At 45.0% G+C, this 27,028-nt stretch overlaps 1 protein-coding gene and 1 pseudogene across 1 annotated transcript in view; both read left to right on the top strand.

The window, feature by feature from the left end:
* The first annotated feature begins 6,603 nt into the window (after positions 1-6,603).
* Positions 6,604-7,527, top strand: LOC121147223 (annotated as a pseudogene).
* A 9,263-nt stretch (positions 7,528-16,790) lies between these two features.
* OTUD4 (OTU deubiquitinase 4) overlaps positions 16,791-27,028 on the top strand; it is a 45,950-nt gene continuing 35,712 nt past the window's right edge. Inside the window, exons 1-3 of the mRNA XM_040967268.1 lie at positions 16,791-17,511; positions 22,942-23,025; positions 26,368-26,418. Coding sequence (XP_040823202.1) covers positions 17,353-17,511; positions 22,942-23,025; positions 26,368-26,418 — 294 coding nt within the window. The 5' untranslated portion in view covers positions 16,791-17,352. The remainder of the gene's footprint in view (positions 17,512-22,941; positions 23,026-26,367; positions 26,419-27,028) is intronic.

Below are 27,028 nucleotides of genomic sequence, written 5' to 3'. Positions count from 1 at the left end.
TATGTGAAGATCACCATAGGCAAGGTTGCAGTCCTTCTAAGAGAGGCTGCAGTTTTCCAAAGAGAAAGGACAGCAGTTAAGAACAGAAGAAGCCATGATTGCTCAACCCTGAGCCTGAGGTTGATAACCTAGGTACAGAGATAACTGCTTAGTGCAGGAAGAGGGTTGGACAAAGGCTAAACACCTACAGCACGTGAAACAAGACTTTTCACCCCACATACACATTCATGATGCGATTCACAACTACCATTAGCTAAAGGAAATGCTTGATGATTGCTTAGCTGTTGGTAACAGATGGGATGAGGCAAACTACATCAAATCAGTCTATATTAATCAGGATCGAATCAGGGAAAATAAACCACTCAGTAATGCCAACAGTGAAAATTCAGTGTAAGGAATTATTAACCAGGGTTGAGGCTGCAGTCATGAGGGGTCTGTTAGTAAAAAGTGAAGAGACTAAAGGAGACAGGAGTGGCAGATGTAGGGAGTGGCAGATGTAGGGAGCAGCCACTACCCGCAGACGGCAGTGAGAACAAGCCCTCTGGCCTGACAGACATGCAGACCTCACGGGAAGCAGCTTGGTCCACGGGATGGCAGATACCTGCCCAAGTGCCAACCTGGTGGAAATTGCTAGAAGTCTACCATTGACAAACTGCAGGAAGTGTGCTGCGGGTGTTCCACTGTGCATTCACCCAGCAGGTTACAGGATGATGCAGTTTTCTAAGGGTCCCTGGGCACAGGAGCCTCTCAAGGAGAACAGGCTGCAGCCAGAAATGCAGCTGCCTCTCTCCAGCACTCCCACGATCCCCAGCACCCTGACAACGCTCACCACGGGAAGTACAGCTTCATTGTCATCTATCAGTCAATGAAGGGCAGAGCTGGGGGGCAAAGAAACAGTCATTGGAACGTGATATTTAAGGAATTTTCTTAATTGTTCGTATTAGAGAACTACCCTCTAGCAGGCTTTTTCTGCCACACTTATTACAGCCTCACCAGAAAAGCAGGAGGGCACAGAATGCCTTTGAATATTGCAAATTCCGCAAGAGAGAGGAGCTCATGGAAAACATTGAAAAGGAAGCTCTGAATATCTTGAGGTTAGAGTGCTTTCTTTTTTTTTTTTGCTTCCAGGTAAATGACTGAAGATGAAGATGGAAATTTATTCATTTCTTTCTTTGGTCTGGGATGAGGGAGGCACAGAAATAGCGACCTTCAGCTCTGTGAATGCAAGGGAAATTACATCTAATTGCAAATTGTTCTTTTATAAAACCACGATGTACTCTAAGAAAAAAACAAGCTGAAATATTTATTTCATGTGGGAATCCATTTATTGGTACAGAAAGCCTTATAGGCGGAGGTTACACATGTTGAAAAACAAATACACTGGCCCGGTGCAATGGTCTAGCACCTAGAGTCCTCGCTTTGCACACGCCCGGGATCCCATAAGGACATCGGTTCTAATCCCAGTGGCCCTGCTTCCCATCCAGCTTCCTGCTTGTGGCCTGGGAAAGCAGTCAAGGACAGCCCAAACCCTTGGGACCCTGCACCTGCACGGGAGACCCGGAAGAGGCTCTGGGCTTCTGGCTTCGGATTGACTCAGCTCTAACCATTGTGGCTGCTTGGGGAGTAAATCATCCGAAGGAAGAACTTCCTCTCTGTCTCTTCTCCTCTCTGTATATCTGACTTTGCAATAAAAATAAAAGTAAATCTTAAAAAAGACAGAGAGCTAGAGAATGGGTTGTGAGTGTCCTGAATGGGAGAAGGGGGAAGGAGCAATGGGAATCCTAGAGATAATAGCACAAAGGATCACTACCCTTGTATCAGGGGAGGTCAAAGGGCAGACATAAAGATGTCTATCACAGAGGATGCAATTTGAGATAAGGCTTATGAGGAAGGCCTGTGCCTGGCCACCTCTTAGGGAGGAATGAGGCTTCTTCTGGGGATGGTGAAAGGGGTTAGAGCAACACTCAGAAGCAGCAAAAGTCAGGAGAGCACTTACCGCTCCCCTCCTCCTGCCTTCTTGCCTCTTCCTGGTGCCTCTTTAGCAAAAATTCAAATCACCAACTGACAAAGGAGCCTGGGAAATGTAATTTGCATAGTTCCAGACCCACCATCACAGAGCATTTACAAACTGGCCAATTTGGAGTTGAGGACTAGCAGGTAAATTACAGCCTCAGCAAGCTAAGGAGCATAACTCACCAAATTTGTCTTCTTCTGTGTCTTTCCATGTCACTGTCAGGTTCACCATACATCCTAGCTAGAGGAGGGCCAATGGCTGTGGCTTCCTTTCTGTACCGTCATCCCCTTTCAGGGCATCCAAGGTGCTCCCTGGACCTTGACAGGAGGTAAGCTATTTATAGGAACAGTGTGGATGTCAAATAGCTGGATGGGTATAGACTCAAGAAGCAAGCAGCTAATAAGCAGGGTTTCTGTTAATTTCCAGCTACAACAGTCATGTGTATGGTAGCTTGCTCTTAACAGGCCTACAAGGTTGATTGGCCAGTAAGGCTCCAAAGAAACCCTGAATCCCCTAGCAAGACCTGCTCAGGTACCAGGCTCCTGCTTTCCAAGACATTTTCCCACTAAGTTTAGGCTCTGAGTCAGTCAGCTGCTCCTTGCTGTAATGTGATTCCAAAGCAGGCTAATGTTAAAAAGAAAAAGGGCTTGGCACAGGTATTTAGCACAATAGTTTTAGGTACTGCCTAGGACTTCCTGGGTTGAAATTGACACCACATTCCCAATTCCAGCTCCTTGCAGAAGGTCAGTCTGGATATAGCTCCAGTTGTTGAGTCCCTGACACCAGTGTGGCTGAACGAGATTGAGTTCATGGTTCTTGGCTCCAGCCTGGTACAGCCCCAAATGTTACAGGTATTTGTGGAGTGAATCACAGGATGAGAGATACCTATCTGTCGCTCTTCCTTTTCTTTGTCTCTCTACCTTTCAAATAAAATGAAAGTAAATAAAAACTTAGAAAGGAAATAAAACAAAAAGAATGTTAGATAATTCACAGTTTTGAAAACTCAAAGTCCAAATAGAATAGTACCAGTTCTGGCAGGTGCTTCATGGTGGGTGGTGGCAGTGTGTGGGGAAGACCACATCTCAGTACAGAAAGCCAAAGAGAGAGCAGAGGTCAGGTTTAGGCATTTAGAACACTTTGCTCAAATGAGAACTCACTGTAAGAAATCAACAACCCTTTCAGAGTACAGTTTGCCCAGGTACCTAAGAACTTCTCACTAGGCCCCACCACTTAAAGATTTCACCACCTCCCAGTGCTGCCACTCCTGAACCAATCCTCCAACACAAACCTTTGTGGGGACAAACAACATCCAAACCACAGTGCGTAGAAGCATCAGTCTCCGTATTACCTGACGCTATGTACTTTCTGTCCTATACTCTTATTGATAGAGTGGCACAAATCTGACACTCTATTCTTAATTTTCATGATTGATCTTGCTGGTCATCAAAATTCATACTTTACAGCCTTATAGGCTAGTGGAAGGCTAAACACATGAGGAAGAGGACTTATTCATCCTCTTCTCAGAAGTGAGGACTCTTCCTTCCTGGAATGTGTTTATTGCAAGGATGTGGAAGAAACAAACAAACAAACATTAAAGTCGGCAGAACATTTGTCGTCTGTTGCATTTTTCCCATCCTATTGCCATGTGTTTTATGTGCTTGCCACTTCTTTGTGTTTTTTTTACATATTAGATTATGTATAGATAAGGTTTTTATTAAAAGGGATCATTAGAAAGCTGAGCATGTTATTTCTAAAGGGTTTTTTAATGATTTTATTTATTTATATTGCAGAGTCAGATATACAGAGAGGAGGAGAGACAGAAAAGATCTTCCATCCAATGATTCACTCCCAAGTAACTGCAATGGCCGGTGCTGTGCCGATCCAAAACCAGGATCCAGGAACTTCCTCTGGGTCTCCCACGCAGGTGCAGGAACCCAAAGCTTTGGGCTGTCTTCAACTGCTTTCCCAGGCCACAGGCAGGGAGCTAGATGGGAAGTGGAGCTGTTGGGATTAGAACCGGTGTCCATATGTGATCTCAGCGCGTCCAAGGTGAGAACTTTAGCTGCTAGGCCACTGCGCCAGGCCCATATGTTATTTCTAAAGTTATGAGTACATATTCTAGATGATAATACTGAAGGAATGATTAGAAAATGAATCAGTCTAAATTGCTAACTATTTTTGCTGATTGTGGGATCACACTAGCAGTCATTAAATTGATTGGAAATACCAGTAGATTAGGCACAAGAAAATATTACTCAGTTTAAAAAAATTGATCTTGCAATAGACAGACATATAAAATGTGTTTTATTTAAAGTGTGTTTTGCATACTATGCTCTATTTTGTTACTTTTTATAAGCTTTATTTTTAAAAATTCACATTAATTCGATTTTCAAAAAATGTATTTAAGAGATAAAAAGAGAGAAAGTGGGTGGCAGAGAGAGAGCTGCCATTCAGTTGTTCTGTCTTTGGATTTGCCTCTTCTGAGGATTGTATGTAACTGGAATCGCACATGCGGCTGTCTGTGAGAGACTCATTTCTTCTTGCTGGGGAAGGAGAGAGCACATGGCAAAAGCCTTCCTTTTAAATAAGTATCAGTACATCAAGAAATAACATGTAATGTGGTCTTAACTTCTATCGTTTAGCAATTTTGATTCTGTAGTAGGCTCCTGGCTTTAGATGAGCTCAGCTCTGGCCATGGCGGCCACTCAGGAGTAAGCCAGCAGCTGAAAGATCTCTCTCTCTCTCATTCTCTCTGTAAATCTGCCTTTTCAATAAAAATAAATGTGCCTTTAAACAATTATCCAAGTAATTTGTCGTTTTCACCGTTAGAATAAACATTATGACTGGCTGCTGCTTCACGCAAGTTACAAAAACTTTCGACTGCTGTTTCCTAGTGAAGCCCTTGATGAGAAAGCATAGGGACAAAAGTGATTAATCGCTTTCCTGTGTCAAAGAATTGTGTTTTCTTCCCTTATTACGGCTAACACAGAAACGCAACACAACACAACAAAATCAACCCTGACCTATGTATTGCTTGGGCTAAAAGACACAGGAAAACATAGAACATACACTTTAATTTCTCAAAGAAATACGAAGCAAAAAGACAAACTCTTTGGATAAGTTCTACATCTGTATGAAGCAGCTAACCCATGAAGGGTCCTCCCTATGTAACACTCAGAAATAACCTAACCCCTCGGCAGGAGACGAGAACGGGAACTTTGCTGGGGCTCCAGGGTCTACCAGAGCATCCACACAGCCATCCGCGGAGTAAGTGCGGCTTTCTTCTGTCCATTTACGCAGTAGCTTTCATGCTCTATGGCCAGATGTTACAAAGGCCAAGAGGTTACCCAGGACTTCACCCCTGCCCTACTGGAAGGAGGCCTGCAGCATGGTGGTCCTCTTCTGGTCCTCCATCTCCGCTTCACTGCTGAGACTGCCAGAAGAGCCCACTGCCACAGCGTTCTTGGCCTTGAACTTCTTTTCCCTCTGCGGCAGCACTGCTGTTTCAGCCTGTGCTGCTGCTTTGGCCTCTTTCAGCCTATATAGTTCTTTGGTTCTTTCATCTGTGGGACTCCGACACCTTCTTGGGAGTCCTGCTATAGCCGGATCCCCTGTGACTCACTGGTTGGAGAAACAGAGTGATGGAGATAGGAGATTTTCCATCCACTGATTCACGCCGCAAATGCCTGCAACAGCCAGCATTAGCCCAGGCTGAAGCCAGGAGTCCAGATCTCAACTTAGGTCTCCCATTAGGTGGCAGGGTCCCAGGCATCTGAGGGCATCTGCTACCTCCCTTGGTGCATTAAGAGGAAGCTGGATTCTCGGGGTTTAGTCCTGTCAGCAGGCCCCGAGATTACAGAGGGTGAGGCAAACAGTGTCCTGCAGCCGCAAGAAACACCGTGGTCAAGTTGATGAGGAATGTCCCTCTTCAAGTGCCAGTTCTAGGTTTATAAAGGTTTAAGAAGAGAGGGTGGGCCCAGCACAGTAGCCTAGTGGCTAAGGTCCTTGCTTTGCGCCCAGGATCCCATATGGGCACCAGTTCTAATTCTGGTGGCCCTGCTTCCTGTCCAGCTGCAAACCTGTGGCCTCGGAAAGCAATTGAAGATGCCCAAAAGCCTTGGGACCCTATACCTGTGTGGGTGACCTGAAAGAGGTTCCAGGCTCCTGGCTTCAGACCAGCGCTGCTCTGGACGTTAAGGCTACTTGGGGAGTGAATCAGCAAATGGAAGATCTTCCTCTCTTTCTCTTCTCCTCTCTGCATATCTGATTTCCAAATAGAATAAATCATTAAAAAGAAAAGGGAGAGTTAGAGGGCATTTGCAGGTAGTTCCTTTACCCAGTAATTACAATGTGACTGGATAAAATGCATGCCTAATCTTTTTGACCTTTCAATCACGTCAGAGGTCACTTTCTATATACAGGGTTGGAAGTTACACCTTAGGCCAGGGCAGATAAGCTGTAGGTCACGCCCACCAGGTATCACGCAGAGACCCCGGGGGGGAGGGGGAGGATTTCCCACACTGGATTGCAAATGAAGCTGTTAGAACTTGAACTAGGAACTTCCTTCTTTTTCTTCAGGAGAACACCAAATGGCGGATAACGCTGGTGCAGCAGAAGACCCGGGCGGCCAGGAGAGACCCCTGCCATGGGAGGCCCAACCGGCTTCCACCGCAGCTTCGGCAGTGGCCTGCGTGGGCACAGGTGCCGCCGCGGACGTGGGCACGGCCGGGGAGTGCACGACGGCAAGGCCGAGGACAAAGAGTGGATCCCCGCCACCAAACTGGGCCGCTTGGTGAAGGACATGAAGATGAAGTCCCTGGAGGAGATCTACCTGTTGTCGCTGCCAGCAAGGATTCTGAGATCGTCAACTTCTTCCTGGGTGCGTCCCTCAAGGACGCGATGCTGAAGATCAGGAGATCATGCCGGCGCAGAAGCAGGTGCGCACAGGCCAGTGCACCCGCTTCAAGGCCTTTGTCGCCATCGGGGACCACAACGGCCACGTAGGCCTGGGTGTGCTTCAAGGAGGTGGTCACGGCCATCCGGGGTGCCATCATCCTGGCCAAGCTGTCTATTGTGCGGGTGCGCCAAGGTTACTGGGGCAACAAGATCGGCGAGCCCCACATGGCGCCTTGCAAGGTGACTGGGCGCCGCGGCTCCGTACTGGTGCGCCTCATTCCCGCAACCCATGGCACTGTCATGGTATGACAGGCCCTGGTGCCCAAGAAGCTGCTCATGATGGCATTGATGATTGCTATACCTGGGCCCGCAGGTGCACCGCCACCATCTCCAGGGCCACCTTCGATGCCATCTCCAAGACCTACAGCTACCTGACCCTCAACCTCTGGAAGGAGACCGTGTTCACCAAGTCTCCATACCAGGAATTCAGGGACCACCTGGTGAAGACGCACACCTGTGTGTCCGTGCAGAGGACCCAGGTCCCCGCTGTGGCTACCACCTAATTTTGTACACAGGGATAATAATAATAAAGCAATTTGAACTGAGAAAAAAAAAAAGAACTTGAACTAGGAACTTGAGATGCATACTTCCCAAGCAGGGTGTTACCCGTTGCCGCATAACACTTGCCCCGTGATAGGCATATGTCACATAGTATAATATTCTCAAGGTTCATTAATTTTATAAAGGATATTGGTATATGTTTCATTTTATTAGTGAATAATATTCCATTATATGTGTACATTTCATCCACCAGATAAAGGGCTTATGGGCTGTTTTGACTTTTCAGCTCTTACAAATAATGTTGCTCTGAACAATGTGTACAAGCTTTTGCGTTGTTTTAACCATCTCAAAACACATACTTTGGAGTAGATATATCCAATCCATCATATGATAACTCTGCTTAGCAAATATTTTTGGACACTGACAAACATTTTCCAAATCAGTTGCAACATTTTAGAATTCCTCCAGCAATGCCGAAGGTTCCAGTTTTTCCACATTCTTACCAAAACGAGTTCTTGTTGGTAAGTGATATCATTCCAGTGGCTATGAAGGATCTTGTTGTGTTATTTTGCTTTTAACTTTCCAATATTTTTGCCTTTAGTTTAAAAAGTTCATGGCGATGATGCCATGGTGAAATAGGTTAAACCTCTACCTGTGGTGCTGCCTTCTATATGGGCACCAGTTCAAGTCCCAACTGATCTACTTCTAATCCAGCTCCCTACTGGTGGACCTGGAAATCAACAGAAGATGGTTCCATCCCTTGGATCCCTGAGCCCAAGTGGGAGAGCCAAAGGAAGCTTCTTGTTTCCAACAGACCAGTCATTGTGGCCATTTGGGGAATGAACCAGCACATGAAAGATCTCTCTGTCTATCCCACTCTCTCTCCCCCTGTAACTCCTATTTTAAAGTAAAATAGATAAATCTGTCTATTTTTTAAAAAATTTATTTTTATTGAAAACTCAGGTGTAGAGAGAGGAGGAGAGACAGAGAGGAAGATCTTTCTCCCATTGATTCACTCTCCAAGCAGCCACAGAGGCCGGAGCCTCCTCCAGGTCTCCCACACGGGTGCAGGGTCCCAAGAGTTTAGGTCACCCTCCACTGCTTTCCCAGGCCACAAGCAAGGAGCTGGATGGGAAGTGGGGCTGCCTGGATTAGAACTGACACCAATATGGAATCCCAGTGCATTCAAAGTCAGGACCTTAGCCACTAGTCTACTGCACCAGGCCCTGTGTCTTGATTTTCAAAGGTCAAAAATGGAAACAATCCAAATATCAATCAGCAGGTGAATGGATAAACAATGTCTGATTTGTCTATAATGAAATGCTATTCAGTTAAAATGTAGAGTGAGAGAAATAAAGTATCAAAACATGCTTGAAATCAACCTCACAATAATTGTACAGCAGGAAAGAAGTCAGACAAATAACAAGCACATAGTCTCTGATTTCATTTATGTAAAAAGTCTGGCAAATCCAAATTAAGCTAAAGTGACTAAAAAAGAGTTTATTAGTTACCAGGGGATTTGGTGTGTGTGTGTGTGTGTGTGTGTGTGTGTGTGTGTGTGAAAGGAATTACAGAGTTAGGAATAAAGAAATACTGAGGTATGATGTATTTATATCTATTTTCTTTTTTTTTAAGATTTATTTTTTATTATTTTTTATTGGAAAGGCAGATATACAGAGAGGAGAGACAGAGAGGAAGATCTTCTGTCCAATGATTCACTCCCCAAGTGAGCGCAACGGCCAATGCTATGCCTGTCCGAAGCCAGGAGCCTCTTCCGGGTCCCCACGCGGGTGCAGGGTCCCAAAGCTTTGGGCCGTCCTCCACTGCTTTCCCGGGCCACAGGCAGGGAGCTGGATGGGAAGCATGGCTGCCGGGATTAGAACCGGCTTCCATATGGGATCCTGGGCGTGCAAGGAGAGAACCTTAACCACTACGCCATCGTGCCGGGCCCAAGATCTTGATTTTCATACACTCCCTTGTGGCAAAAAGTATCTTTGCTCCCTGTCTTAGAGAATAACATCTTTCTTTCATCATTAATTTTGTATCCTATTTATGCAGCAAGAAAAAGATAGAGTAAATTATTTATGCAGTGTTAAATAAGTTTCTGTTATGTGAGGGAGTGTGATATTGAAAGCTTAAAACATTCATGAGTATCTTGCTAAAGCTGAAGTCCAAGTTTTTGAAAAAGAAGGGAGCTGGAGCGGCCAACACAATCGGCTCAACTGGCTTTGGCTGCAAGCACCAGCATCCCATTTGGAGCTGGTTCATATCTTGGCTGTTTTGCTTCCCACCTAGCTCGCTGCTATGTCCTGGGAAAGCAGCAGAGGATGGCCCAAGGCCTTGGGACCCTGCACCTGCGTGGGAGGTTAGACTGTTGTGAATGTTTGAGGAGGAGTGAACTAGAGGATGGGAGATCTTTCTTTGTTTCTCTTTCTCTCTGTAAATCTGCCTTTTAAAAAATCATAAACCTAGAAAGGAGAACAGGGCTAGCTAAAGTGAACGTATGAGTCTTGGGAGCAGTAAATTCGCAAAAAAAATACAATAAGATATTGAGATGGTTATGCTGAAAGGCCAAAGGAGAGAGTCAAAATGACAAGATGGCCAACACTGCTTATATCCCTTGTTAAAAGTCATGGGTTGTAGTTGGACATTGTGACCCTAGAAGGTCAGCGAGAACAGGATTACAGTTGAGTGGATAATATTTGTATGATAACAACCCAATGGATACCTTTTGTATAACTGATTGGACATCATTTGTATGAGAACAGTTGAATGGATAGCATGTGAATGAGAACACTTGGTAGAATATACAAAACAAAAGAGCTCCAAACAAAAGCATAGAAACTGTTGATGGGTTTTGTTGATAAGCTCAATACCTCCTTCTTTATCCCATAGGACCTTCAGTGTATGACCTCCAGTGTATAAAATCTGATGCCACTAATAAACTTCAGCTTTTGACCATCAGAGTCCACGCGTGTTATTATCGGTTCTGTGCACCAAGTCCATCACTGCTGGACAGTGACAGTGGGTTGAAAGAACAGCATTATTTTGGTATTAAAAACTTCATATTTGGGCCCAGCGCGGAGGCACAGTGGTTAAGGTCCTCGCCTTGCACACCCGGGATCCCATATGGGCGCCGGTTCTAATCCCGGCAGCCCCGCTTCCCTTCCAGCTCCCTGCCTGTGGCCTGGGAAAGCAGTCGAGGACGGCCCAAAGCTTTGGGACCCTGCACCTGTGTGGGAGACCCGGAAGAGGCTCCTGGCTCCTGGCTTCGAATCAGCATAGCATCGACCGTTGCGCTCACTTGGGGAGTGAATCATCGGACGGAAGATCTTCCTCTCTGTATATCCGCCTTTCCAATAAAAATAAATCTTTAAAAAAAAAAAAACTTCATATTTTTAAATTCTTTGCTTCCTATTTTGTAATTAAACTTTTGCCAGTTCTTCAGCTTTTCAGGCAAAATATATATTCTATGCAACTCAAAAAGGTACTCACAAACAAATTTTAGTTTGTCCCAGGTATTATTTATTCAACATTGCAGAAAAATATGCTAGGATACTTAAACTAGCTGCAACAATAACAAGGTTGGTTACATGAGCTTGTTCCTCCAGCACAGACAATGAGTGGACTCAGGCTGAGAGGCCGGCGGGCCTGTTTCCTCCATCTCATTTCTCTATTGTTATTGTCCCAGAGTATTGTTGGAAAATGAAAGCTGGTCAACAAGTTTCAACCATTTTCAAAGCAGCCAAGGAAGGAGTGGAGGGTGTGAGTCATGAGGCTTTTTTTTTTTAAAGATAGATTTTTATTGCAAAGTCAGATATACAGAGAGGAGAAACCGAGAGGAAAATCTCCCATCTGATGATTCACTCCCCAAAAGGCCCCAATGGCTAGAACTGAGCCATTCAAAGCCAGGAGCCCAGAGCCTCTTCCGGATCTCCCATGTGGTGCAGGGTCCCAAGGCTTTGCTCCATCTTCCACTGCTTTCCCAGGTCATAAGCAGGGAGCTGGACAGGAAGCAGGGCCACTGGGATTAGAACAAGTGCCCATATGGGATCCCGGCGTGTTCAAGGAGAAGACTTCAGGTGCTAGGTGAATGCACCGGGCCCAAGTCTTGAGGGTTTGTTGTTGTTGTTGTTTGTGTTTGTTTAAGATTTTATTTATTTTTATTGCAAAGTCAGATACATACAGAGGAGGATACATACATACAGAGGAGGAGAGACAGAGAGGAAGATCTTCTGTCCGATGATTCAGTCCCCACGTGACCACAATGGCCGGTGCAGTGCCAATCTGAAACCAGGAGCCAGGAGCTCCTTCTGATCTCCCACATGGGTGCATGGTCCCAAGGCCTTGGGCTGTCCGTGACTACTTTCCCAGGCCACAAGCAGGGAGCTGGATGGGAAGTGGAGCTGCCGGGACTAGAACTGGCGCCCATATGGGATCCCGGGGAGTTCAAGGCAAGGAACTTTAGCTTCTAGGCCACTGCAGCGGGCTCATGTCTTGAGTTTTAAGCAGATGCAAATTAAGTTCAACAATCCTGCTTACCTCCCATTAGTGCAAACATCACCAAATCGCCATATTCAGTTTCCAAGTAGTTGAGAAATAGTGTCGCAAACAGAATGGCTATGGTAAAATTATAAAAAAAATGGAAAGTAGTAAAACAAAACTGTGTGGCAATGATGCCTGGACATTCTCAGATTATTATTATGTTTTCAAAAACAGTGTATAAATTAAAAAATTAAAAGACAACATAGGGCCCAGCACCGTCACCGAGCAGCTAAAGTCCTCACCTTACACGTGCCAGGATCCCATATGGGCATCGGCTCATTTCCCAATGGCCTCATTTCCCATCCAGCTCCCTTCTTGTGTCCTGGGAAAGCAGTGGTGGACAGCCCAAAAGCCTTGGGACCTTGCACCTGTGTGGGATACCTGGAGGAGGCTCCTGGCTTCAGATATTGCAGCTGCTTGGGGAGTGAATCAACAGGTGGAAGATTTTCCTGTCTCCTCCTCTCTGTATATATGTTTCCAATAAAAATAAAATAAATCTTAAAGAAAGACAATCTGCAATTTTTTACTGGTTCCTTTGACTTTTTTTGTAAAATATCTTACCTTTTTTCTTTAGGGTTCAGAGAACTGGTAAAATCACTAATGATAATTAGCAATTACTTGGGGGAATGATGAAGGTGAATGTATTCTATGTTTACTTAGGAAAGACCAACAAGGAAGTCCTATATCTATCTTACTGATCTATTTCTGTGTAATGAATTATTTCAAAGCTTAAGCGGTACTAGCATCATCTCAGCTTCTGAGGTCAAGGATTTCAGAGCTTAGCCGGGTGGGTGTGGCTCACAGTTTCTCCCAGATTGCCATGAAGATTTTGGATAAGGCCACAGTTGTCTGAAAGCTTGCCTGGGTCACAGAATCCGCTTCACAGCTGCCTCGTGTGGCTGCTGGATGAAAGCGCGGGCTTGTCTCACACGGCAGCCAGCTTCCACCAGAGCGACCTGGGAGAGCAGGCGCGTACAAAAGCCAGCCAAATGCCCAGTGCAATTTATTATTATTTTTTGAGCCAGAATTAAATTTTTAACCTCTTTCCTGAAGTGCCTTCCCTCACAGGGCATAACTACTAGACTCTGTTCACTCAGACCAAGTTTGGCACAAGGCAGAAGCCCTTCTGGGTTCTACCATCTCAGTGACTGCTTAACACAACACACAGGAGTTGTGTTGGGAGAAAGAAAACACACATACACACTTCATAAAAATCTATCATTTTCTTTTTTTTTTTAAGATTTATTTATTTATTTATTGGAAAGTCAGATATACAGAGAGGAGGAGAGACAGAGAGGAAGATCTTTCGTCCGATGATTCTCCCCAAAGGAGCGCAATGGCCGATGCTATGCCGATCCGAAGCCAGGAGCCAGGAGCCTCTTCCGGGTCTCCCACGCTGGTGCAGGGTCCCAAAGCTTTGGGCCGTCCTCGACTGCTTTCCCAGGCCACAAGCAGGGAGCTGGATGGGAAGTGGAGCTGCCGGGATTAGAACCGGCACCCATATGGGATCCCGGGCGTGTTCAAGGCAAGGACTTTAGCCGCTAGGCCACGCTGCTGGGCCTCTATCATTTTGAAAAACAATTTTAAAAATTCAAACAGTACAGCTCTTAACTCTAAAGTTTCTCAGAATATCAGACTAACTTGAAATGTTAATCACATACAAGAAAACATTTGACACAATGGCATAAGGTTAACTCTACAGACTTCTTTAGGTCCTCAGAGGGTATTGCATCTTTCAGGTTTTGATTGAAATGATACTTCTCAGAGTTCTTCATTTTGTTTCATTAGAAACTATTCTTCAGAATAAACATTGCCACTCAGCTCTGGTTTGGTTTCTTGCAAAATTTGAGATGTACTGCTTACTAAGTGGGAAAATGTGAAGGAACGTTCTCCAAGTTTGGGCCCAGTTTAAAAGACAAAGGATCCTGTAATGTCGCCTGAACACTGAGCTATATTTGGGAAACTGGCAAACGAAGGGGTCTGTCTTGGATTAGGTGTCAAAATACCTAAAGGATTTCTTTAAACAGAGCCAGGGTCAGATACAACAGGTGCCTCCCTTCTAATTTTGGAATCAGAAGCAGCCAGTTTAAAGTGAGGCTGTGTGGCATTCATTCAGCAGGAGGGAAGACAATGAGTGATTTTACCACAACACTAAAAAGACTGGGCAAGTGGTGTTGTTTTGTTTTTTGTTGCTTCCAATAGCAAGCCAAGTTTTTAGAGAACAGTGTTTAGGAATTCTGAGAGAGGCCTATTTTCTTAGCCATTTTATAATTCACCTAAAGACATCCTGAAAGTGGGCCCTAAAGCCAGGCTCTAGGGTAGTTACACGGTCGCGTTCATTCTTATTTTGATTATATTATTATCTGAACAAATTTTGGAAATGGGAAAATGTATTGGGGATATAGTTGTCTTCCCTTCCTTTTCAAAAGATTTCAGCAGAATTTGGGGCTCTGAGATGACGGTGACTTTATGAACCAATTTGTAAGCACATTTCCATGATTAAAGTATTGGGGATACTACAAGATGGGAATGTTTTCAAATATTCGGAAGCACTTAAGAAAGTTTTGTGAACATAACATAAGCAATCCTTTTATTTGAATGGATTTTTTAAACAAATTAAAGCAACGTAATCATGAACATTTCCATGACAAAATAGGGTTGGCGGATTTTGAAATTCACAGTCCTCAGACATGAAAGCTTTTATTAGAACTGCAAGATATTCAGAGATGTGAAGTTAACTTTATATATTTGATATATTTCCCATAAGCTCATATTGAATGCAAGATCAGCACCAGAAATTCTTACTGTAGGAATATTACCATAAATGTTAAGAAAGACATTGATGGCATATCAGAAATTTTGGCTTATAAAATTAAAAAAAAAAAAAATAAGAGGGCCCAGTGGCTCCTTTGGTTAATCCTCTGCCTGTAAGCACTGGGATCCCATATGGGTGCTACTTTGTGTTCTAGTTGCTCCACTTCCCATCTAGCTCCCTGCTTGTGGCCTGGGAAAGTAGGGAAGAATGACCCAAAGCCTTGGGACCCTGAACCCACCTGGGAGACCCGGAAGAAACTCCTAGCTTCAGATCAGCTCAGCTCCCAATTTGAGGCCAATTGGGGAGTGAACCAGAGGATGGAAGATCTTTCTGTGAATCTGTCTTCCCAATAACAATGAATAAGGAAAAAAAAAAAATTGCTCATTTTAGATATTCAGTGTTTAAACTGTACATTTTATTTACTTCGAATATAGGAGTATATATTAGGCAAGCACTGTCAAAATAAAATTAGAGCCAATTTGTAAGTAGAGGTAATACTAAGTGATTTTTTTTTTAGCTTGTACAGTTTTGAAAATATTTTAAGAAAGGAAAGTGTCAGGCTTGACCTGAAACTAATCTTTTCTGAAAACATTCCAAAGTGTTTTTACTGAACATTTAATACATTTTGGGGATAAGGGAATTGTTCACCTAGGTCACAATAATGTTTATGTTATCTAAAAACAGTACAACTGCAGGGAGAACCTTTAAACATTCAGACACCAAAGCCAGTCAATAGTGAGAAAATAGTGAGAAAAACGCCTAACAGAATTCTTGGGGATTTTTGTCAGACTCTTACCACCAGGCCAACCCCCCACCATTGTAGAGTTTATTTGCCTGCATTGTCTAAACCCACAGCTATCACCCATCTTTCTGCCCCCAACATCGCAGCGGCTTTCCAGACTGGATTAGGTTTCCCAGAAGCCTGCGACATTAATGAAGGGAAAGGTAGGAAGTTGAGATGGAATCTTTGGAATCTTCCAGCACTGCTGCAAACGGATGTCGGTTATGAAGCAAGTACAGGTCTTTCGGGAAAAAGAGATTTGTTTATTTGAAGACATGGGGTGGGAGAGTATGTAGGGAGAGCGAGAGCGAGGCAAGAGAGGATCCATCCTGGTCCACCCGCCAAATGGCTGCGGCCTTTGGAGCCTGAGCTCCATCCGGGTCTCCCCGTCGTGCAGGAGCCCAGGCGCCTGGACCATCATCCCCTGCTTTCCCAGGCGCCTTAGCTGGGAGGCGACTCTGAAGTGGAGGCCTCGGGACTCGAACTGGTGCTAGGTAACAGGATGGCAGTGTCACAGGCGGCAGGTAGTCCGCCCCAAAGGTGACTTTTTTTTTTTTTGAAGGGTCCGAAGCTAAGTTCTGTAACAGTGCCATTTCTTCCGTTTTGTGGGGTGACGGCGTGAATAGACGCCATCGGCCCGGGCATCCTGTCCACGGGTGATCAACGGCCCGTGCGCGCCGCCCTGCGCGGGGTCGGTTCCAGCAGCCCAGGATTAGCTCTAGTTTCCGCTCAAGCCGTGCAAGCCCAGCGCTTCTGCGGAGAGCAGGCCCGGGCGGCCGCGGGCAGGTGCGCCCTCTGCGTGCACATACACAAAGGGCCGACCTTGCGGCCGCAGTGTCCCTGGCAACTCGACGCACGCAGGGCGCCCTGGGCGGGGCGGCCCGAGGCCCCGGGCCTGCCGGCGGCCGCGGCGCCCGGGAAGCGCCCAGCCGGCTCCGGCGGCCCGCGGCGCCCGCGCTGTAGGGACTTGTAGTCCGCGTGCCTCGCGGGCGCCTCCCCCTGGGTAGGCAGGCCCGGGCGTCTCCGCCCGCCGCCAGTCCACTTCCTGCCGCGGCCCAAACTACACCTCCCGCCGTCCTCTCGGCTGTCGGGCCGAAAGCGAAAACAAATTGTGGGCTGGCAGGGTGCTGCCGGGCGCCCCCTCAGGCGCCCTCCAGCGAGGTGGGGGAAGCGAGAGGCCGCGGCTCGCTCGCTCGCTCGCTCTTTTTTTTTTTGCCTCAGCTCTCGGCGTGGGGCGCGCGCGGGGGAGCAGGCCGGCCGCGTCTCACGCGAGGCGGCCCCGCGAGCGCAGCGCAGGCGGAGGTTTCTTCGCCTTTCGCCGGCCCGGGACCAGGAAACTCGTGCGGGAGGCGGCTTGGCGGCCCGGTTCCTGATCGGGCGGCCGAGGCGGTCCGGGCGTGACTCGCTTCCTTCGGGGGGTCTTCTTTCATCCTCCCCCGCCGCCACCTCCTCGGCCCCCACGCCGTCCTCTCTCCGCCCCGGGCGCGTGGTCTGTCTGGGGGAGGCGGGCGCGTGCGGACAGCCATGCACTAGGCAGGGCTGCTCCCCTCGCCTCATGCGCCTGGGGACCCCGGAACGCTGCCTCGGGGCCACCGCCTGCCGCCGCTCGCCGAGCAGCCTGAGCCGGAGCTAGGGTCGGAGGCGGAGGAGCCGGAGGCAGGCCGGGGCGTCGAAGCTGCCGGCGGAGCAGCCATGTGGGGCTAGCCCGCGCCGCGCCTGGCCTGCAGCGGAACCGGCAACATGGAGGCGGCCGTCGGAGCCCCGGACGGCGGGGACCAGGGCGGCGCGGGGCCCCGCGAGGACGCGACGCCCATGGACGCCTATCTGCGGAAACTGGGCTTGTATCGCAAACTGGTAGCCAAGGACGGGTCGTGCCTGTTCCGGGCCGTGGCGGAGCAGGTAATGGGCGGGGAGGGGGAAGGCGGGTGCGGCCGGCGGGGCTGGATTGGGGGAAGCCGCGGCTTGTCCTGGCCGCCCACCACCCGGGCTGCGCGTGGCCGACCCGCTGCCGTCACTGCCGCCCATTGTAACGCCCGAGCGGGGCGCCGCTCTGGGGGCTGCAAGCCGGCCCTGGAGACCGGAGGGAGGGGGGTGGCCCTGGCGTTCCCCGGTGTTGTCCCCGCTGCTGACGAGGTAACGAGTTGGGGACGACTGGGGAGGGGCGCTGGTGGCTGGCGACGCGGCATTTTCCCCCCGGGTTCCCCATTCAGTTTGCTTCGTTGTAAAAACAGAGCGTTTCTCCCCCCCGGTAAATCGCATGATGGCTAAAGGAGGCGGTGCAACCGACTTGCCTGGTGGAACGTGTTTTTTTCCTGCTAGTGGACTTTGGAATGTGCGGGCGTCCAGCTTGCCGCCCGCGGCACTTAAGGAAGCCCATCTTAGCATTAGAGAAAGCCAGCCTTTGACAAAAGAGTATTTTGAGTGAACTGGCTTTGGCTACGTTCCACACCTTGTTATGTTCTGCGGGACGGTGTAGCTGTACTAAAAAAGATCTTTAAGCACAAATGGGGGCTTATTCGGGGTTGGTGATAGGAATCAGGAGTGGTGTATTTTCTGTAGGCCCTTCTTGGCCTTTTTTTTTTAACCCGTTGATGGTTAAAAAAAATTCTGGTACAGATTAGATTTTTGTGATTTTGGGGATAGACTTTGTTAATGTTAGGGGACCTCGGAGGCTTACAGCTGCCAAAATCCATTCTATATTTTAGAAAATAGAGTAGTTGGATGAAAAAGTTTCACATGACTGCTCTAGTGTGTATTTTCTACCTTTCAGTTTGCCGTTTGTAGTTCTGTGCCTCCCTACTCGCTGGGGGGGGTATGCTGTTTCTGTGTCTTTTTTCCTCCCCCTGTCATTGTTCTGTGAGTGGTAAATAGTGTTTAGAATCTGCATTATGAATAGATGTTTTACAGTATGTGGAGTTCAGTCTGTTCTTTTTTATTTTTGAACAGGAATAGGCCAGCACTTTGTTTTTCCAAAGGCTAACACATCTGTAGAATGAGATCTTTTATTTAGAACAAATTGATTTAAATAAAAGCCTTGCCATTATATTGAGGCATTTCCTAAATCATTGTCATTGAAGCATTTCTTGAAGCTCCCCAAACCAGGCTCTGCCTTTTCCAGTTCATTCGTTTTCTTTCATTTCCAGAAGTTTGGGGTGCCCCAGTGTGGTGGGTAAGATCTGTTTACACCCACCCAGCACAGTCCTTACTGTCAGTAGCTAAACAGTCTACCCCATTTGTGGAGGAATATTCCAGAGCTCCATCTGTTGTGCTTCCTCTGTCTCAGCTTCTTTGAACTCTTGAGCACCTCCAGAAACAGAAGAGGCAGAAGGGAATTCAGCCCATGTTATGTACTGCTAGCAAAAGCTTGGTAAGGGAGGAGGTCAAAATGAATAAATGTAACTGGAAGCTTATTTGGGGGTTGAATTATCCAAGTCCCAGCTTACGTTTGTATTAAAGCAGAATAGTGTGTCTGCTTTTAGTATTGTATGTTACAGATGAAGGGTGAGCATGATCTTGCAGAAGCTGTTACTGTAATGTGATTTCTGTTCTAAGTACAAAGGGAGAACTCATTACACTTAGGACTAGTGCTTGGGCATGGTAAGTAAGCCACTGCCTGCAGTGTTAGCATCCCGCGTTGTAGGCACAGGTTCACGTGCAAGCCAACTCTCCTGCTTGTGGAAGTGGAAGATGGACCAAATACTTGGGCTTCTGTGCCCACGTGGGGGCCTTGGAATAAGCTCTTGGCTTCAGCCTGGATCAGCTCTAGCCAATGCACCCGTTTGGGTAATGAGCCAGTGAATTGAAGACCTCTCTCCATCTCCCTAACTCTGCCTTTAGAATAATAATAAAAAGCTAATTACATTTAACAGAATTGATCAACATCAGTTACTATGTTTTACTGTATTTTTGTTTAGTAAGACTTTAAGTTACACGTAATCTACCCTGTCCAGTTAGGGATCCCTGAGGTTTGCAGGTAGCCCAGTTATTCAGTGGACCAGGACCAAGGGTGTAGCCATGATGGCTAGAGGCAGTGTATGTGGGAAAGAGGGAAGCAACTACCACCTTTGCTGCCCTTTTAAGGTCTGCACAGAATTTTTCTTTTGTGAATACTTTTCCTGTGAAATCATGAGAAATAGTTACAAGGAATCAAAAGTGGGTAATCTAGCAGTTTTGAGAGGTGGGAAGGAGACTTAAGTTAGGAGTAGTTCTTCCTTCCCAATTACCTGGGCTACACAGGCCATTTTTACACTTGTATATTTGGGCCTGCAGAAAGCCTGACCTGAATTTGCTCCATAGCTATGGAGCTAAAAATAGGGCACTCTTAGAGGACTTGGTAAAACAGTGTGTCTCAGCCTTTTCTAGAGTTTATCACTGCCTGTTCTCAAGATGGAAAAGCCTGTTATCTCTAGGTTATTTTCATCTTACAGTAATTTGCAAAGGCAGGTGTTGGTCAGACCATTTGATTCTAAGAGACCTCAAACTTGCACAATAACTTGCTTTTTAAAAAGTAGCCATGTAACCTTGTTTGTCCTTAGTATTTGTGAGTTACCAGTGCCTTGCATTTTATGGGAGTTGCTGGGCCTTTTGCTTTAGAGCAGTAGGTTCAGATTGATTCCACTTCAGTAGATAATGCCTGCGATTGTTTTTGCTAGGAAATACATACTTTACTAAAGTATGTCTGCCACCTGTTGTTAGGTAAGTGCCTCTAATGCCAGCTTCATCTTGCTAACAGCAGGAAAGGCCTATCAGATGACAGACACTGTGGTTTACCCATGCTAATACTGCCTTAATTCATAATAGTGGCTAAGATAGCTTTTGTGCAAGGAAGTATTGTTAAATTGGCAAGGGTAACACCCAGCCAAAGCCACTCTCTTAGGTTGATTATCTTTTATGTATGGACAGTCTGTTTTGCATTAGAAGGTTAATATGCATAAGGATATTTTTTGATAGTATTTCAAGACCACAGTGAAAGTACACCTGGTTAACTATAGCCAGCAAGTGTACATAAAACTAGCTCATTGCAAACATGTGCAGTAGGGCTGCTACCTGTCCAGTCACCATACTGTTGTTCTGTGGCTATAAATGAGCTTCGCTCTTATCCAGAAGTGCAGATATGATGCGTGGGCCTAGAGTCTTTGCTCAAAATTCTGAGAAAAACAGAAGAGAGAATGGCTGAAGTGGGAATGTAACTTTTTAAAGAGATTTATTAACGTGACTGGGTGTGAGAAACGGGGGGTGGGGAGCGGAGTGACTGGGAAGAGTGGAACAACTGGAGAGAAGAGATAGGGATGTTCCCTCTTCATACAGCCACGAGGATTGGGGCTGGTCCTGGTTGAAGCCAGGAGCCCAGAACTCCACCTGGGTCTGGTTTGTGGGTGGCAGAGGCATTAAGTACTGAGGACCATCTTCTGTCACTGTCCATTAGCAGGGATAGTCGCAGGCAGCTGCCTCAGGCCAGCTCCTGTTCTGGGGAGTTCTCAACCTATGTGGAAGAGGCAGCACTGTGGTGGAGGTGATTAAGCCAACACCTACAGTTTCAGCATTCCATATGGATGGATGCCAGTTCACCTGTAGGCTGCTCTTCAGCCTGCTAATATGCTTGGGGAGGCAGTGCACCCATGCGGAAAACTCAAATAAAACTCAAATGCTCTGGACTCGTAGCTTACACCTGGCACAGTCCTGGCTGTTGTGGACCTTTAGGGGAGTGAACCAACCAATGGAAGATCTCTGTGTGTGTCTTCTCTGCAACTCTGCCCTTGAAATAAATACATTTTTAAAAAGTTACATGAAGCTACTTTACATAATTCTCAATAGGCTTTGGCTGGAGTTTTTTTTTTTTTAAGATTTATTTTTTGTTTGAAAGACAGAGTTACAGAGAGGGAAGATGGATCTTTCATTCACTGGTACACTCTCCAAATGGTTGCAGCAGTTGGACATGTGCCAATCAGAAGCCAGGAGCTTTTTCAGGTCTCCCACCTGGGAGCGGATGCCTAAGGACTTGAGCCATCCTCTGCTGCTTCCCAGGCCAGAGCAGGGAGCTGGATGGGAAGCAGAACAGCCAGGTTAGAGGCTGGTGTTCCTGGTGTGCCATGCTTCGGGCAGAGGCTTAGCGTGCTACACCATGGCTGTGGTGCCTGTTTTTATTTGCTTGAGCCTTGACCGTTAGGGTACCAGGAATACTTCCGTTTGAGATATCTATTTATAGATTTTTTGAAATTATTATTTCTTTTGGAGGTGGAGGGGCGAATGTGAGCGAATATGAATGAGTATCTTGATAGCTCCTATCTTGGTTCATTCTCTGCTGGGCTTCAGTCCAGGTTTCCTACATGGTTGGCAGGAGCTAAGCTCCTTGAAGCATCACCATTTGGGGCCTGTGCTCCTTTGATGCTGGTCTCAACAAGGTGCAGGTGGAACTGTTACTGAACCAGTCCCCATGAGGTGTTGGAGTCTTAAGTGCTAGGCTAAAGAATTTTAATCTTTTTAAAAATGGTAAAATACTAGGGATAGCCAGAGGGTTCCTATGTGTGTAACGAAGTCCAGAACTTTGGAAATTTTTATTAAGAAACAGGATGCTGTTAAATTATCTTCTTGTTGAACTGATTGTTTATCAGAAGACTACAGAGGCTATTCAGAATGAGGGTGTGGATCCTTGTTGGCAAGTTGGTGCTTCTGATTTTAGCTCTAGGAACAAATCACAGACCTCATTGGTTGTTCACCTGTTTGAGTCTTAAAAGCTTGAATAACTTAAGGATTTAGGAATGCCTTAATTTTTCTGAAACCATAGTGGACTGTAGATTTCTGTATAAGACCACTAAGTATATTCAAAATGATTAGGAACGGAAGAAATTAAAACTTGTGCTAGACTTAATGTCTCAAAACTTACTCTTTATTGTGAACATATTTATTTGTGATTTCCCAATGCAGAATTTCCACTCACCATTATGTGGCAGTGTTTCTCTTAGCTCCACTTTATGAAGAGTATTTTAGACGGTTCACCAGGAGGGATTTTAGTGACCCAAGGGAAATGTGTTAATAAGGCTTCGAATACTTCAATAGAGTTTCTTCTGGTTTAAGTATTATTATGTAGATACGTAACGCATTCATGGAAATTGGGATAAGATAACTTTGTATTTTGGTACAAAATCTTCTGAAATCCACCTGTAGTTTTTCCATACATCATGTTTTCTATGTGCTTTTTATGATAGTTTTTATATAAGTTGTGTCATCCCTGTGTTTAGAGGATGGTCTGAGAATGCATAATGACCTTAGAGTTACTGAAAGATAAATGGTGAGAGACAGGTTAATTGTGTATCTTTTTCTTTTTTTTAGGTGTTGCACTCTCAGTCTCGCCATGTTGAAGTTAGAATGGCCTGTATTCATTATCTTCGAGAGAACAGAGATAAATTTGAAGCGGTAATTTGTAATTTCAAACATGTGATGTTGTCTTGATTTGCATTTATATCATACCCTTTTGAAATGTTCATTGGAAGTTTCATAGGCTGGATCTTGATGCAGATTATGCAAATAACCCTTATAAAAACATCTGTATTGGACTTTAATCCAGTTGTGGTATTGTCTGGGATATTTTATGTTAACTCATTTATTCATTTAGAAAGCTTCTGTAATAGCTAAAATCATGAGCCCTAGGGGAATGGAAGGGTAACCTGAACAGGGTTCTTGCTCTCAAAGAGGGAGCTTTGTCAGATATGGTCAGGGAATTGTGATTACAAGCAGTTTCTGTGAATTACAATGCCTGAAGAATTTAAAAAAATGTCAGGATTGGGGCCTGTGCAGTGGCACCTGAAGCTAGTCCTCCATCCTGAGGTGCCGGCATCCCACATGGCTGCCACTTCCTGTACTGGTTGCTCCACTTCTGAGTGAACTCTGCTTACGGCCTGGGAGAGCATGGAAGATGGCCTAGGTCCTTGGACCCTGCCACCTACATGGGAGACCAGGAGTAGCTCTTGGCTCTCAGCTTCAGATCAGCTTAGCTCATGCCTTTGTGGCCATTGCGGAAGCGAACTGGGGAATGGACATTCAATCTCTGTAAAAATCTTTCCAAATAAAAATTAATAAACATTTAAAAAAGAAAGTATAAAAACCATCCTGTGCTCAAATAACACTGAACTCTTAATTTTATCGTAGTTAATTAATTTCTAACGTTCAGTGATGTCATGTATCAGAGCACCAAATTATATAAATGGTGACCAATAGTTAATGAAATGTAGACTTGCTTAGTATAACTTTCTTGGTGGTGTGTCTGCAAAAAATTGCAGTGAACTGTTTCATTTCCCATTCAGAGCCATGTGGAGATTTATTAGTTACTGATTTTATGACCTAAAATTATACTTTTACAGAAGTTTCTGCCATTGATTAGTAACAAACATTGACACTTTGTGTAAAATTACTAAAATCTCAGGCTGAACAAGTAAAGGCTTCCTAGTATTTTCTTGGTTTGCTTTTCCCTGTGTTCAAATGAAATAAGTGATAGTTTTCTGGGTGCTGTGATTTAGGATGGACAGTAATATACTAGGAAAGAGAATTATTTATTTGATTAGAAAATTTAAACTGTTTTAAAAAACTTAGTGTAGTATACTAAGGTGTGGTACAGAAAGGGAGAGAGAATTGAGCTGATTTTTACATATTTGAAGAAATTGTAAGTGAATTATTGGTCAAGAGGGTATAGCTATTAATAATAATGGGTATTGGGGCCCAGCGAGATAGCATAGAGGCTAAAGTCCTCAACACTGGGATCCCATATGGGCGTCAGTTCTAATCTTGGAAGCCCTGCTTTCTGTCTAGCTCCCTGCTTGTGGCCTGTGAAAGCAGTGAAGGGTGACCTAAACTCTTGGGATCCTGCACCTGTGTGAGAGACCTGGAGGAACCTCTAGGCTCCTGGCTTCGGTCTCTGGCCGTTGCAGCCACTTGGGGAGTAATTATTAGATGGAAGATCTTCGTCTCTGTACCTCCTCCTCTCTATATATCTGCCTTTTGAATGAAAACGAATGTTAAAATAATAATGTATATTGATAATAATAATTAGTACCATTGGTTGAGCACTTATGTGTCATTGTTTTAAGTATTTTGCATATTTTTACTTAGTCCGTATAATCTGTAATCTTTTTGTAACAAATTTAATTTTATTCTTGAAAGACATATTTACAGAGATGTCTTCTGTCTGTTGGTTCACTCCCCATCGTTCCAATGGCTGGAGCTGAGCCAATCTAAAGGCAGGAACCTGGAGCTTCTTTTCTGGTCTCCCAGGGAAAAGGGGAGACCAAGACAATTGGAGGGCCCAAGGAGTTGTTGTCTGCTGTGCTTTTCCAGGTCTTGAGCAGGGAGTGGATGGGAAGTGGAGCAGCTGAAACACGAACCCAGGCCCATGTGGGATGACAACACTGGGAACTAAACTGCTATTTTCCCAGGCGATTAGCAGATACCTGGACCAGAGGTAGAGGAGTTAGAACGTGAACTGTTGCCCATATGGGATGCCTGTGTTGCTGGTGGCTGCTTTACTTGTTTATGCCACAACGCCAGTACTCTAGGAAACTTTGGACATTTGCAATTGACAACATTCATCAATCCATGAGTATTTAAAAGATTATTATGGATTGGGGAGTATACTTTATTTTTTTTTAAGTTTACAAGGTTTCCAAATTAACTATTGCTGTATAAAATTGAATTTGGTAGGTATGTTGAATGTTTGAACTTTTCTCAAATTAGTATAATTTTTGTGAGAACAACATGGTTGGGTTATCATATAACCCAGCTCTTCAGAAAGTTCATAGAAAATGTGCATTATGGTAAACTGAATGAATCTTATACCAAATTAAACTTATCTTTAACTCAGTGTTCTGTGAGCTTTTTGGAGGTGCCTGCAATACAGTTTGAATAAACTTACATTAAAACAAAAATGAAGCAAGCTCCATTAGAAAAACCTTCTTGATGCTTCTGGATGCCTTTAGCATTGTATTCATTTTTTTTAATGTAATCGAGTACTCTTTTCAAAAAGTTTTATTTTTGTTTGAAAAGGCAGATTTTACAGAGAGAGGAGGAGAGATAAAGTCTTCTATCTGCTAGTTCACTTACCAAATGGCTGCATTGGCCAGAGCTGAATTGATTGAAAGCCAGGAGCTTCTTTGGAGTCTCCCACGTAGGTTCAGAGTCCCAAGGACTTGGGACATCCTCTGTTGCTTTCCCAGGCTATAGGCAAGAAACTGGATGAGAAGTGGAGCAGCCAGGACGTGAACCCAAGCCTATGTAGGGTGTTGGTGTTGCAGGGCAGAGCATGGCTTCTTACACCAGTGCTCTGGTCCTCATCTACATTATTAAGGTATACATTTTTAAAACTGTTCTATACACTGACTACTGCCAAATTTTCATCATACAGTTTTTTAGTTCAGAATATCTCCTGTGGTGACCTTATCTAGTCTGGAGAGGCTCTATAAACAGGGTCCACTTGGTTCTTTTCCCACTTGGCTCCTTATCAGGTTCCTCACCAGTTTGAGCTGCTCTAGCTAGGTTAGGCCAGGCCAGGCCATCCGGTCTTCATGAAATAATGTTTTTACTACTTTCTCCTACCACGTTGATCCTGACTGCAATACCTTGTCTCTCTGCTCTTCTATATTCCCATTTGTATTTTATTGTAAAAACTCAGTAATTCAAAGTTAACATTGCTTACATTGTGAAGTGGGTAACTATTATTGTGACATTTGTTAGATGACATTTGTAATAGACTTTTTCTTTTCTTTTCAGTTTATAGCTGGATCGTTTGAAGAGTATTTAAAACGTTTGGAAAATCCACAGGTACATAGTAATCCATTTCTATTTTTGTATATCCAGTTAATGTGTTTAAAATTAATTGCATGAAAGAAATAAGATGCAATCCATGGAAGAACTGCAGTGATAGTATATATTATTTCCCATAAATGTCCCAAGTGTGAATATACTTATATATTGTGTATAAAAGCACAATTAAAAGATAAGTGCATTTTGCTGCCGAAACCTGTGAAATTTGTAATATATATTTTTCAAACCTTGCTTGTACCATGAGTTTTTGAAGATACTTCACACATTTAATGCAGTTTTCAATGGGGAGACAAATGGAGCTGTTTATGAGAAGAAGCTGTTTATTGCCTGATCAGGACAGTTGGGCGATCTTTATCTAAATCATAATGCCATGTGAATGTTGTATGAAAGGTCTGAAACAACACTGGCGGTGATTCTCAGCGTTCTGTGGAGGCACTTACTTGGTGGACAGAGAAGGATTTGATTTCTTGCTGCTACTTTGTGGGAGTTGTATTCCCCTGGATTAGTTTGTACAGGAGGACTATTGAGAAAGTACTTTCCACCAATTTGTGCTATCATTCCTTTTAAGATATTTTAGAATTAAAAGATTTTTCCTTTTTTTTTGTTT

This window comes from Ochotona curzoniae, unplaced genomic scaffold, assembly GCF_017591425.1.
Source record: "Ochotona curzoniae isolate NIBS_2020 unplaced genomic scaffold, NIBS_Ocur_1.0 scaffold_4506, whole genome shotgun sequence".
Classification (NCBI taxonomy): domain Eukaryota; kingdom Metazoa; phylum Chordata; class Mammalia; order Lagomorpha; family Ochotonidae; genus Ochotona; species Ochotona curzoniae.
The sequence above is the reverse complement of the archived record's forward strand: the minus strand, read 5'-3'. Positions and strand labels throughout refer to the sequence as shown.